The 14,946-nt window shown below is 38.4% G+C and overlaps 2 protein-coding genes across 2 annotated transcripts in view; both read right to left on the reverse strand.

Annotated features, from left to right (window-relative positions):
- Positions 1–6,783: 6,783 nt before the first annotated feature.
- LOC118738945 (uncharacterized protein DDB_G0283357-like) lies at positions 6,784–9,577 on the reverse strand. Its single transcript, XM_036469998.1, has one exon. The coding sequence runs from the start codon at positions 9,553–9,555 to the stop codon at positions 8,854–8,856; it is 702 nt and encodes a 233-aa protein (XP_036325891.1). The 5' UTR covers positions 9,556–9,577; the 3' UTR covers positions 6,784–8,853.
- Positions 9,578–9,719: 142 nt separating this feature from the next.
- The window catches only part of LOC118738944 (chondroadherin-like protein), a gene marked incomplete in the record, with an annotated part of 572,834 nt that continues 567,607 nt past the window's right edge, over positions 9,720–14,946 (reverse strand). The window contains 1 exon segment of the mRNA XM_036469997.1: positions 9,720–11,638. Coding sequence (XP_036325890.1) covers positions 9,745–11,442 — 1,698 coding nt within the window.

Raw genomic sequence — 14,946 nt, forward strand, 5'->3', positions numbered from 1 at the left:
TTCAATAAGGAGATACACAAGATTTGGTCCACCTTAATTTGAGTCAAATGAGGACTGGAAAGTCACTTTCTGCTCGAATTTCTCTAATAAAGTGGCTTACAACTTACTTCGTTGCCTCACAACGAGTTCCTTTATTGCTGTTGGTTCTGCATAAAAAACACAGAAGTACATATTTATGTAAAGCCTTCCGCCATGTGGTCCGCTTTTAATATGGTTGCATTGCGGTAGAGTCCCTCTTCTTCAATATCAGGTTTGAACATTGGTAAGGTAGAACCTGGTTAGAAGACTAGAAACTGATATGTGTTTGTTGAGCGGAGACCAAGGAATAATAATTCTTTTTCTCACAATGCATTCTTCATTTACCACCTGAAGATCTTTAGGGCGGGGACAGCCTTTCTGAATTGGTCTTCGATGTTTCGAGCTCTCTAGATAGAGTACAAATCGATGGATCTATGCAATAACGATACAACTCAGAACTCAAAAGACAAACAAAACCCTTAGGTGTTGCTCTTGAGGACGTCATGTCTATGATCCTTGTCTTAACCTTACTACTTACTTTGACAAGTATTAGATATGGAATAGAAAAGGATGTATAATCAATCCTAACTAGGTGTGTTTTTTTTTTGAAAAGGGTTTAATTTCCCAAGGTTTCTCAACTGTTGTATTTGTGATGAAAGTTTTTCCTACAGATTTAAGACTTCGGTACAGGGTTCGTTTATATTATTTCACACCATAGTTAGTATTTAACCGCTGACAACAGCATTCGATCATATATGCAACTTTTCCAACTAAAAGGTGTGTAACTGGAATATCTTCGTTTTAGAGAAATATGGCAGTAAAATTCGGTATCAAAGCGTCGATGCATTGAATAAATATACTTAGTAGCAATGAAATTATCTCCGTGAAATATTCTTCAGCAGATGAAGTGAATTTTTACAGATTTTTTGGACGTAATATGACCCTTGGAGCCTTGAGTTCTACTACAAATAAATTTTCAGAATACTGTTACTACTACTATTCCTAAGTACGATTAATAGTAGAAAAAATATCACGATATTTTTTTTGCAGAAACACCGCCAATGGAAGAGTCAAGCTGAACAGGACTCGAATCGCAACATACGTCCACGGATTGAAAACCATTCGAAAAAAATTTACGTCATACGTCACTCGAATAAGCTAAATGGGATAAAGAGTTCGTTCACGTATCCCATACGTACGGTGACCATATTTATGCGAGCCGAATACGGGACAAACAATAATTTAGCAAATTTTTCCCATAAAAGCTAACAGATCACCTTCTTAAATAATCTTAGATGCATGTATTAGCCCTGAAACAGCATCCTTATAGTAACATCACAAATTTGTAGGATATCTCGCCTCGAGATTTTTTCTCCAAAAATTTGTTTACAAAAGCCTCGTTAAATTTTAGTACAATAAAGTGCAAGTTTAAAGTAGCTAGGACTTACCGTTAATTTTTGGCAAAATTTTCGTACAATGAGCTACAAAATCCAAAACCAATTTTTTTTTCTAAAGTTTTCCCACAAAGTCGGAAATTTCAATGTATATGGTCTTTGTTAAAAGAGCTTTACTAAAAAAAAAAATAATAAACATTAAATAAACAAAAGCAAAATAGCTGAGCCTTGCTAAAATGTAGAATCCTAATTTATATTTTGGTCACTGTATGTGCTTCTCGATTCGAAACACACAATCAAAAAAAAAAAAAATTGTGTAAGTTTCCTAGCTAAAAGGTAGGTTACTGATTTCCTACCTTATTATTCGCGGAACTACATGCACGATTATTCAACGAATAGTTTGTTTAAATTTCGGACTTCTTGTAGTGTAATATAGCTGGTGTGGTGTGCGTAAGTTTACTACGAAAGTGTGTACAAGCTACAAAATACACATCTGCTGTTTGATTTCACCCATAGAATTGTGTAAAGCCGCTAACAAAAAGAATTTTTACACACGAAAATACATATTCATCGTGTAAATTTACCAGAAAATTTTTAAAATAAACAAAAGTATAATCGATTTATAGTCGCATTTTTAAACGGATTTTTTAGAGTGCAGGCATTCAGACTGGTTCATAAGTAGGTATGCCATTTTAATGAGCTTTTAAGGCGTCGAAATACCGAACCCCGAATACGGGAAACATACAGGGCATTAAAATAAATAGAGAACATTTGGCGTCCCGTATAAAATAAATTAATTGCCAGGACAATTTGTCAAAAAAGAGGACTGCCCCGTATAATACAGGACGGATGGGCACCGTACCGATACGTGATCTGTTTTTACGTCACGAGTAATACGATATTGTTAAGAAAAAAACATGTAGTAGGGTGACTTGAAAATCACTCTTGAATGGTTCTTGAACAATTTAGTTTCTTAACTGACGTCCCCGCGACAGCGAATATATTTTTCTTTTGCATATTTTTCTGATTCTCCACTCCATGTTTGCGGTTCCATCATATCCTTGAAACAAGTGTGCTATAGTACACATTGCGAAAGTTTTTCAGTGCCTGAAACTGCCATTGTTTCATTCAAAATAATACTATAACTTTCAGCTATCTTTACTCTATTAATAATCTTGGCAGCAATGATATCAGAAAATGTCTGAAGGACTTGGTCCGGACTAAACGGTTAGCGTTTTTGGCGCTTTTGATGACGTTTTTCTCCAAATATTTATCACTGGACTCTATGTATTCTGAATCGAAAAAGAGCTCGGAATTTCCCATATTTTTGCAGGTCGAGTCTTAGCGCTTCTATCGTGTTCACTTCTTAGTGATAGTTCCAGCTCTGCACAAAAAAAGTTCGCTTGGATGTTTAGTCTGATCGCAGCTTACTTTCCACCACCTCTTTTTCACCTTGGGCGTTGAGACATGATACCTTCTTGTTCTCCAGAAGCAACTTGTAGTAATGAAATGGCTTTCATGACACAATTTTTCAGATACTCCTTTCCCTCATGATTTCAAAATGCTTCCTTTTCCCGTTTCCATTCTCGAAAACCTAGGCACCAATTCTCGTGGATTCTGATGACCTTCTTTTCCTACGACTTTGCGGAAGAATAAACTGCGTAGATTCAAGAAAACTGTATTCGGTTCTTTGAGCATTCAAGAAAATCAACTCAAAATTTTACCAAATTAAATTGTTGGAAAACAATCAGCAGGGTGCGCCACTTTGAGCCTACAGGAGCTACTCGGCTGCAGAGATATTTAAAACGGTCACACCGCGATCCCAGCATAGCATCTTAACGTGCATGGATTACTGTGTACTAAGTCTAAACTTCACAAAGAGGTATATAATTTCTATTTCAAATGGATAATTTTGGTCAGGAAAGGCTGCTGATAAAATGTGATCACTCCACTTCTAAACCGATGGCTCTAAACTAAAGAGCAGGGTAGGAGCGGGGATCTTCTCAGCCCAGGTGGGGTTGGATAAATCCTTGCGCCTAACCGTTGATTGCTGAGTTTTTCAAGCTAAAGTCGCTGTCATATTCTCATCTCCTTACACAGCCAGGCGGCACTCAAAGCGCTTGACGGAGCGAAGCAGCAGAACATAACAAGCAACGAAAAGGCGTACGAACTTCGCAACGCTGGAATGGTTTAGACATGCCGCTCGCTTCCTGCAAGCGTTTTATATAAGGGATTTATCTCATAATAGAAGGGCCAGGTGCATTTGTCTTACCACTTGCAGCAATACAAAGCTTATGTGGCAAAAATGGAACAAGAATCGGTCGGAAGGTATCTTCAAGTTGAAAAGAGGGTGCTTAGTCACAGCTATGAGAGTGCTGCTGAAGATGTTGCAATCGGAAGGCGCGCGTAGAGCTTAGGGGTTCACCACAATGATCTCTGCCGAAGAGCCAGAAACTTAGCGGCACTTGGTACGGGAATATCTCACACTTTGCAAACAAAGACTTAGTTCACAATTTCTCGAAGGTTTAATCGACATAGCCGAAGCAGGAGTACGGCAACTTTTGGGTTGTGCAGACTCCACACGATACGTTGAATAGGAGGCTTCTAACGTTCCGCGTGCTAGCACAAAGGCCTAGGTGTGCTACTGGGGTCACTGACAGCCACTGCAACCTAACCTTAACTACATATTCAGCTGGGCGAATCGACGATTGAGCAAAAGGTTAGAAACATTAGCCAATTATTCTGTGAACTTACCAATTTGAAAACAATACCATATTAAACCAAAATGAAATGAGAACAAAGCAGTTTTATGTTGTTTTTTCCTCTTTTAAGTATGTATATATAGTGTTCGTGTGTGTTTTATTTCAGAATAAAATTGCAATAAATACATTTAAAATAAAAATAGGCGCACGTAAAACAATAATTAATTAAAATTAAGTAAACTAATCAGCTGTATACAACAAAAAAGGAAATATTTTCAATAAAGTTTTTTTTTTGTTATTTTTTTTTTTTTTGTTTGTTCTGACTGTGTTGACTATCATTTACGCTTGGAATTTTCGCAAAATACTTAATGCAATAGTCAATAATTTTTTATGATATTTTTTTAGCTTCTTGTTTGTAATACAATATTATCGAAAAGTGTTGAATATATGTACATACATACATGTAATTATTAAATTTCTTGAATTGTATGCAGTTTGTAGACTAAGTTTTGTTTTCAGTTTTCGGTTTTTTGTTTGTTGGTTTTTGTTTCATTTGCTTTTGTATAGTATTTCGCACAAGTATTGCCTTTTTATTTTTATTTTTATTTTAATATACGCAAATATGTGTATGCAATATCAATGTTTTATTTGATTTAAATATTTTAATTGCTAACATACATTTTGATTTTTTTTTAGTAATTTTAATTTGATATTAAAATTTTTATTTTTTTGTTTTTGTTCGTATTTTATTTCTTTACAATTTATGTCCAATTTAATGTTTAAATAATTTTTTTAAATATGTGAATGTTTTTTTTTTAATTTTTAATATTTACAAATAATTAGTTTCGAACTTAATATTAAGATCACTGGAAAACAATTGTCGCATATTTTTTTCTGTCTTTTTTCGACTACATTTACGGCACACAAACACGCACATAACATACATACATATGTAAGAGTCAATAAATAAAATAATCGAAAAGCAACATTAACCGGACAGAAGTGGAAAATTATTTTATTTGTTTGTATTTATGTATATTCCTTTGACGCTTGCCTACTTGGGCTTAGCATTGTAAAGTAGCAATTTTTAAAATTAATTTTATGCAAGAAGAATTTTAATTGCTGCTGCTTTTTCACAATTAACGCATGATTATTATGTTTTTATTTATTTTTTCGTTTTTTTTTGTCACGCGTGCTTTTGTGTTGTTGGTGTTTGTGCTTTTCCATTTACGTTTTTACTACATTACATTGTAATTATTTATATTTATTTTATTTACAAATGAAAACCAATTTTATTTATAATTATTTAACACAGGTTTAAAAAATTTACAAATTAATTGTTTGTTTTTTTTTTTACAAAAAATGCTTTTGCTGAATACACGTATTTTTCCGAGTTTTGCAAGTAAAATTTACAGCGCTTACATGCAAGTACATATAAATATACACATACCTACATACACGAGCGGATATGCATGTATGTACATATGTATGTATATGTGCAAAAAAAGTCTTTAATGGAGACCCACTTTCCTAGCCACATGTATACACTACTACGTACTTATGTATATACATGTGCGGACATTTCGAATCGTTTTTTGTTAAGCTTTAAAGCTAATACAAAGTACATACATACATTTGTAATTATATATATAAAAATTAATCATAAAATTACAATAATCTAAAGCTGCTTTTGAAAAATTACAAGTTAACGTTTTTTTTTAATACGTAAACTAATCACGAAAACAGTTGCCTACTTTTTTTGTTACGGAAATCGATAGCAAAGCCATAAGGGTTAACGCACACGGAACCGCGAACGACGAATATCGGCTACGACGGAATTTAATTTAATTAAATTTAATGAGGGCGGTTGATGGTGCTCATAATAAGTCGGATAGTCAAAGGAGGGTTTTCACTACTGGAAATATTTTTTCACATATAATTCGAAAGAAAAAGTTACCAAAAAAATGTATGGATTATCTCAGTGGCCGGTATTCTGGGTAATAGCAAATATAATTTTTGGTATGGGGCGTACTGAAAATGCCTTCACCCACAAACGAGCCACAATCTTTAGTTGACATTATTTAGTGTAGATTTTTTGGAGCACTTCTTAATTAATTTAGAAATTTTAAAGAAACTTCTAAAGAAAAGCCAGGCGACTCTCGAGACCAGTTAATATTTCTGTAAAAACAATCACGGCGACCTACATATTTTCCGGTGTTCAGAGCATTATTATTATTATTATTATTATTATTATTATTAAATTATGGAGGAAATATTTTTCCACCATTTTGAATGGTAACAACGCTGAACCTAGCCAATGAGCTGAACTCGAGCACCCTGTCGAACAAGACGGAGACGAAGTACCGCCACCCGGCTATGGCGAGGTACGAAGAGCAACTCTGCGGCTGAAAAAAAAAAATCAAAAAAGAAATAAAGCCACGGGAGCTGACTACCTGCTAGAAATTAGACAATTAGAAAAACGACAGGCATGGTTTACTGAGCTGGGCCAAAATCGCTTAGCCAGTTAAAGCGCCATACAAGAAGAAGAATAATTTTAAAGAATAAATTTTTGCAAGTAAAACGGAAAGTGTTTTCTAAGGTATTATTTGCATTCAAGTCATACACTTTTTTGACAGTAATGCTTGTATTTTAGATACAGGATTTTTTTGGAACATTTTAACCCTCTAACTACTCAGTAGATGTGCCTTTTTTCTCTCTTCGGGGCAAAGCTTAAAACTTACATATAAAACGTGGTTAAAATGTGTCACAAAAATATTTATCATAAAATTCCACTATAAATTTCGAAGCACAGCAAAGCTCTAAATTCGATATGAGCGCAAGAAGTAAGTCAAAACTTCAAACATGTCTGTATTATGAGGATTAAGATGATCGTAACATGAAATACGTAGATACTAATGGCGTTTTCTATTCTCGACAAAAAAAGGCTGCACTTATTCTGCCCTGAGTAAGTGCTGTCAAATTTTCATGTTCTTTTCTCAGCCCTTGCACAGGGCGTCATGTTCTCTTGATCCGGGTGAGGGTGAGAGTTGAACGGTTGATTTTTAATTTACGCTTGTAAAAATAAAATAATTTTTCGTATCCGAAATAAGGGCTTTCCTATGAAATTAATTAAATGCCCACAGTGCAAGTGAAAAATTCAGTTCTATTCAGTTCTATAAATGAACTTGTGATGGAGTATCATATTTTCTGTTTCATTCTCATATAAAAAGCGCAACATTTTCTTAGGCGTCAGGGCAATGTAAAGCAAGAGCTCCTATATAAAAGGCCAAAACTTATTCTTAGAAAAGAAAACGCTATAAAATACTAAACGGTAATGTAAAACTTAGAGCAAGTAATGCAGCAGAGCAACTAGGGCGAAGAAAGCTGCTGAATTTACTTCTACGGATTTTATATCAGAGGCGACCAGAGAGATCTTTTACTCTGTATGCCCAGTTTCAGTTTCTAAGGGTACGTTCATACAGCAAGCGGAGCCGAGCGGAGCGAGGCCGTTCCGAGCTGAGTGAAGCTGTCAAATTGCGGTAGCTATATGATAGTGCTCATACAGCAAGCTTTTTCAAAAACGTTTTTGAGCTGAAAGTAAAGCAGTTTTTGATTTTGAATTTTCTATTTAATTTTTTAGCCTTTTAACGCTGATGCAAACATGATATCAAAATATTCCAAGAAAAACAAATTTTACAACCAATATTTTGAATAAAATTTAGCAAATATTTTTTCCGCTTTTCATTGAGGGCCATTTTTATGGTATCTTTGCAGCCGAGTCCATCAGAAAAGCTTCGTTCAGTGTGAACACCAGCAGCTTAGCCATATTCCACCTTGCTTTGCTCGCGGCGCCGCTCGGCTTTATGTGTGAATGCACTCTTAGTTATAAGAAAATCGTAAAAAATATTGAACAATAAGTGTTTTTTTTTCTTCGTCTGAATGCCAACTTGTTTCTGTACAAACTATTTATTTTATCAGTTCACAAAAGTGGCCTGTCTCACTGTGGTCAGAATATTTTCCTCAAAGCGCTCAAGGGTTTAATCATTATCGGACTTATAGAAAGCCTCGCACCCAAAAGCTTTTTTTAAAGTCTGACCGAAACTGCTTACGGATATCACTTGAAAATATTGTAAAGGAGATAGTTTCTGATGCACCCATACAAAATAAGCGGAAAATTACTCTCTACGCAGTAGAGATTTACGCCATTAGCTCATACTTCCCGTTTTTTTTTTTGCAAAGACCATTCAATTTCACGACAGTGTATTAGTATATGTATCCAGGTAAACCTCAACTTTTTTTTTTCTTCGATATTTTCTATACGTAGTCCCAGTAGTCGGCTTGAGAGCCAGTAGTCAAATATTTTTCTGAGTCTTCTAGAATTTTATTATTGCTCCTACTGAAAGCCGAGTAAATGTTACGAGTTTTTGATTTATTATTCCGCACTCTACGCTTTTCTACTTTCGCTAATACTTTTTCTTATAGTTTTCGGGTCTATTCAAACTTCCTTTATTGTTAGTCTCTTGCTCGTTAGTCCACAGTAACTCTCTTGCTCTCCTTCTCTTCTCTCAACTCTCCTCTCCTACTCTTCTATCCACCCTCCCCACCCTTTATGGCCTCACAAACGTGCACATCTCGAAGCTGTTCCTATTCGCCGTCGCAGCCGGATGTTCGTATGCATAATCGAATTTCTCGTAATAGGCGCTGCGGCTTGTGCCACACCAATCGCCCTTGAGCGTATATCAGTGACAGCGTCTTAAACTACCGTTGTTGTTGTTATTATTTCCGCCGCCAACTCCAATTGCCACAACACCACCACCACCACCGCCGCCAAAATGATTGCTGCCGCCTCCTCCACCTATCGTAGCATAACCATTACTGCAGCTGTTGTTATTGTATGCTGCTTGCCGCTGTGCGCCAGTGCCGTTGCTGTTGTTATTAATTAGCTGTCCATTGCGCATGGGCAACGCTGGCGGTGGTGGTGGCGGTGGCGTTGGTGTAATAGCTGTGAGCGCATGATCCAACGGCAGCGAATAATGTGAATTATTGTGTATGTAGTTACTTTCACTTTCACGTGGCGAACGTTCAGCGCCTAGCGTATTGGCATGATTGCCATGTTTTCCGCCGCTGCCAATGCTGCCGTAGGGGCCATTGTTGTGATTGAAATGATCCTGTGTGAGGCGTATGTAACGATCGGCGTTGGTGGTGGCGCGTTGTCCATTCTGATTGGCAAGTTGCTGGCTGTAGGGTGGCTCATTTGAAAGTGAGCTTTCGGCGCTGACGCTGGCTGACGGTTCACGACGTGTGCTGCTTGTGGTGCTGCCAAAGCGTGGCAACGAGGAGAGCGCATGCGCGTGTGGTGGCGGTGGTGGTGGCTTACCATTTGGTAGCTTGTTGTTTGAATTGCTGTTGCTGAGGCTGGTGGTGTTGTTGTTGGTCATCATGTGTATTTGGCTGAGCTGCACGAAGGGCGATTGTAGTTCGCCGGGTAGCGCACCATTGGCGTGCACACCGTTCGGTACTTGCAATTGTTGTAGGGTGTTGGTGGCGGTCGTTGTTGGACCGTTGCTTGTATTCACCGACGCCGTCGAGGTACCCCAACCTCGATGTGGAGGTGGGGGTGGTGCTTCTAGCTATAGTTCGGTGACGGGTATGGGCCGTGAGCCCATATACGGCTGCGTCTGGTGCATATTATAACCGCTGCTGCTGGTGTATGGGATCGTTGGCTGTATACTCAGGCTGCAGGAATGCTGCTGCCGTGTCATGTACTCCTCGTCGGAGCAGGTTTTTTGATATTCGCGTTCCTTGCGACCCAACGCTGAATTGCCCCAGCCGCCTTTGAGCGTTTCGCGTATGCGCCGCCGGCAGCCGTAAATTAGCAGCGATAGCCCGGTTATGGTGGCCGTGGTGACGACGACAACCACAACAATGAGCGCCTGCTGCTTCGAATCGCTGTGCGAGCAGCCGAGCATGGCGGGCGAGAGCTGTGAGAGCGGTTCCTTACGCATGGGCTCCGGGTAGGCGCACATTACCCCGACCAACTTATCATTAGACGAGTTCTTCGACACGAGCAGATTGCGTAGCCAGAGCACTTGACAGTCGCAGACAATGGGGTTGTCGGAGAGGTCGAGTGTTTGCAGATCGGACCAAGGTACCAGGCCCTCAGCTAGGGTGCGCAGATCGTTTTCCTTGAGTATGACGTGACGCAAGTGTGGCAGCCCACCCAATGCATTTTCCTGCACTTCCTGCAACATTTTATTCGATGAGAGATTCAAGTGTTCGAGGTTGGTGTTGGCGTTAAAGGCGCCATTTTGTACGCTTCGCAGCCGCTGAGCACCTGTGATTTCAAGCTTGCGTAACTGCTTGAGGCCGGCAAAGGCGCCGCTACCAATCACCTCAAAATCGTTCTGCCCGAGTAGTAGCTCTTCCAGCCGCTCTAAGTGGCTTAGCGCATTGGTAGGCACCACCTGTAAGCGATTATCAGCCAGATCTAGGTATCGCAAACCGTCCGGCCCCTTCAAGGCCTCAGCAGAGATATTGTGCAGCCCAGCACCACGCAAATCCAAACGTGTCAAGCCCTTTAGATCGATAAAAGCATTGGCTTGTATGGACGTAAACGAGTTTGTACCCAAATAGAGTTCAGCTAAGTTTGGCATTGCTTTGAAAATGCTGGGCGCTGGCACTGTAGTCAATGTATTATCATCCAAGTAGAGTGTACGCAGATTCACCAAACCATCGAAGGCGTGCGGATCGATGCGATTGATGCGGTTCTGTCCCAAATTTAGTTCCTCTATTTTTGACATTTTCGCAAAAGTGCCCTGTTCGAGCTCTGCCAGCAGATTGCCACGCAAGTTAAGCACCGTCAATACGGTTAAGCCCACAAAGGTCATATTGCTGATTTGTCCGATCTTGTTGTGATTTAGATGTAGCTCTTGGAGTTTACGTTGAAATTGGAATGTACGTTGTGGCAATGTGACCAAATCGTTGTAGGAAAGATCGAGAAACAGCAACTCTGCATAGAACTGCAGCGATGAATCGATCGTTTTGATTTTGTTGCTTTGTATCACCAGACGCTGTATGAAGGGATTTAGTGTGATGGGTAGCACATCGAGTGTACCTTCGCCGCAACGCACCACCAGCGTATCGTCATCACACTGACAACTACTCGGACAGTTGGCCAGTGCATAAGCGGGCGTCACTAGCGCGGCAAGAGCACACAGACAACTGAGGAATAGGGTTAAGGTATGCATGCATCTATTGCTTGTATGACACCGGAATCGTGAGCAAGCTGGTGTGCCTTTTGGCTTGTTTTGCAGGTTTTTCGGATACATTTTTATTTTTGTCGCTTATTTGATTTTGGTTTGAATTAATTGGTTTGTTAGCTGACTTTATTGTTATGCTTTTATAATTTTATACCAGCTTTTTTGAACATAAGTTCTCGGCTTTTGAGCCGTGCTATTGAATAATGTCGAGTGTGTTGGTTTGATTGAAGATAACTCCAAGGCTTCATTCGAAGTATGTTGGTAACTGAAATGAAAGAAGAAATAATATAAATTAGAGCATTTACCAAACGATTTATGTATATGTCTAGAGTTAATACTTAGCATTAACAAATTTCGGAATATACGACCCTGCTACAAACTTGTCTCTAATATATGACCTTAATAGTCCACTATAGCCCTCAAAAGAACTTTTTTAGAGCAGTATTAGCCTCATTACACCAAAAAAGACTTAATCGAGCCTTTAGCCTGGTAAAAAGTACAGCGATCTAGAAGCCTAAATTTAATTTTAAAAGAAAGCTTCTGGCAAAAGACTCTTTCACAAATCCTTCTGTCAAGATTCGAGTCATCAATTACAACAAAAACAAGAATTTGTTCGTTCATAAAGAAACGAATTAACGTCAAACATACCGATGCAAGGTTTTGCTAGTTGCGGATTGGTATGCCGAATGAGAAACTAAAGAGCGATAGAAGAGCCGAAAGCAGCAGCTGCAATGGTGGTAACGGCCACCGTCGCGATAGCGAGCAGCGCTGTGCCGATATCGGTGGAAAATCGGGTATTCTCGTAGGTAGTTGATGTCGGCCGACAAGTGAAACATCTGCTAGATCGCCCGCTTATTTGCAATCAGGGTAAGATTACTGGTGAAGTGGTGTGATGGTGAAGGTATTAGTGAAAGCAAGTTAATTCATTGATTGATTAATCGGTGGCTCCAGACAAGCACTTTTGGTTCCCTCAGTGGCTCTAGACAACAATTTGAGTATCGGTAAGAGATACTAGTTACACTTGTGAATAGTTCGGTGGCACCAGAATAAGAATATCGAGTATCGATGAGGACCTATAGATATACAATGTACATACATACTTTAGGATTCACTCGATGGCTCCAGACAACGGTGAATAAGTCTGCTGCATATTAAATAAATGGGCAATTTTTAACAAATCCCTGTAGGAATGTTTGCAGCTCTCAAGAAAAACGAAGAATTTATATAAATTGAAGAGAAATTTTCTTCTATCACAATTTCTTAAATCAGTTTGCAGTTCTAAAGAAAAAAATCTTTACTATAATAAAACCGTAGATTGTTTGTCTGTTTGAATTCACTAATCTCCGGAACTACTGAATGGATTTTCATGGGGCTTTAACTGGTATATAGAGAGTGACCTCGGACGTAACCAGGGTATACAAAAATTAGATCTGACAAGGGGCGTGACACCTCACATAGGCGTGACATTTTTAATCAGCTATAACTTCGAAACCGTAAGTCACATGACTTTGAAATTTGGTGTGTTGACATACATATCTATGGTAGATGCTTATAGTAAAGTACATATACTTTTGTAAAAGGGGCGTGACACATCCAATAGGAGTGATATTTTTAATCACCCATAACTTCGGAATCATACGTCACATGAATTTGAAATTCTGCTCTGCTTCGTAAAATATACTTTAGCAAAAAACGGTGCCGACAGATGGTGTCGGAGTCAAGATATTTAGAGAACCCGTCTTTATCGTATGACCTGGATTAACATAGATTGCGCTGAAGTCACGGTATTTAGATGTCCCCCTGCAATTTTACATTTTAGATAACTTAATAAAGTCCCATTCTTTAAGTATGCATACAAAGAAGCGCAAAATTGTTTAAGCTTCACATATATCCTAAGCACATCAACGGGTCATCGGGGGTGCTGAGTTAGAGAGAACACGGTAGGAACATCAATGACCCCGTTTGAAGGGGAAAACTCTTTCATCCTGTGGAACAGCAGGATTATAGATTACGCACTCTCGGTAAACCTTGCAATACTTTCAGATATCTCACAGCAGGAAATAAAAGCTCATAGCATCGAAGGAGATTAGTACTTAACCCAAATGTTATTTCAGCGCTATTATTCTTGGCCTATGAGTTAGCAAGGTTCTGCTCTGCAGTCCCTTCAACATAAACTAATAATTTTTACATTACAAACCGTTTTTGCTTAGCAATACTATTTTTGTTCTTATAAGGCGTTGAAAAGCAAGCCAGGCATTTACTAGTGCTAGAATATTTACTTCAAGAAAATTCACAGCAAAATCAAAGTCATTTTTCAGCCAACGGAAATAATGAAAAATATTTCTTGTGATTTTTCTTGAGAGCTGCAAACAGAAATATTTTTGAACAGAGTTGCCACCTATTTTGAAACGCTTATTTATTTAAATTTTTGTTTATTAAATAAAGATACCATATTACTATTCATAGACACAAAAAGGAGGCTTTTAAATAATACTTTGCCTACACACAAAGTTATATCCCTTATGATATTAGTATAAGGTTGCCACTTATTTTCGATTTCATAAAATCGTACGAAAACAGCGCAAAATATGGATATCAAAGTAAAGATATTTTTGAGATGTTTAGTCCAAAAATATTTTAGATAAGAGTTGCCAGGTTTTTTTTCGAAATACAAATTTGTATCTTATGAACTTGAATGAGAATTTTTTTGCATGTACATACATGTTAGGGATGTTGCGAATATGAAATTTTAGACATCCCCGGATGCGAATGCGGACGCGGAAGTTTAAATGCTAACATGTAATGCGGATGTGAAGTATTTTTACGAAAAACTTAATCAAGTTAAGTAAATTAGGCGATTTAGGTAAATAAAAAAATTAAATAGTTAGTAATTTTTAATAATATATGTTTTATTAAGTATGTACTTGAATTTAAAAATTGGAACATTGCCTTTCCATGCTGCATCGTGTTTTTAAAGGGTCGTAAATCAAGTCGGCCGCTGTGGTGTAGTGGTAAGCAGTGCGCGTTTTCACTCTTTCAGCAACTGGGTACAAGCCCTGGTCAAAGCAACATCGCAAAACATATAGAAACAGGTTTTTTCTTAACTGCGGTCGTCCCACGGCAGGCAATGGCAAACCTCCGAGTGTATTTCTGCCATGAAAGACAGCTTCTCATAAAAATACAACCGCCGTTCGGAGTCGGCGTAAAACTGTAGGTCCCTTCGCTTTGTGTGACAACATCAAGGCGCACGCCACAAGTCGGAGGAGAAGCTCGGCCAAACACTATCATATGAGTAAGCTCCAATCCATCATTATTATTAAATCAAACCTGCGCCACTTAATAACTGCTTGCTCGAAGCGACAAATATCTGCGTGTGAAACTTGACAATACATTTTTAATTAATTTTTGATTGACGCTGCACCAGTTGAGCGGACTCTCAGTTATATACATTTTTTTTATTGCAGTGCAAGAATAATTCCTTTTTGAGAATTGCAATGGGGCTGAAAATGTCGGATGTAGCCTCCTGACTTTCATCTTCGCTTGAAGAATCTAGCCTCATGCCAAGATGTCATT

The sequence above is a fragment of the Rhagoletis pomonella genome, unplaced genomic scaffold, assembly GCF_013731165.1.
Source record: "Rhagoletis pomonella isolate Grant_MI unplaced genomic scaffold, Rhpom_1.0 Rhpom_scaffold_00005, whole genome shotgun sequence".
Taxonomy (NCBI): domain Eukaryota; kingdom Metazoa; phylum Arthropoda; class Insecta; order Diptera; family Tephritidae; genus Rhagoletis; species Rhagoletis pomonella.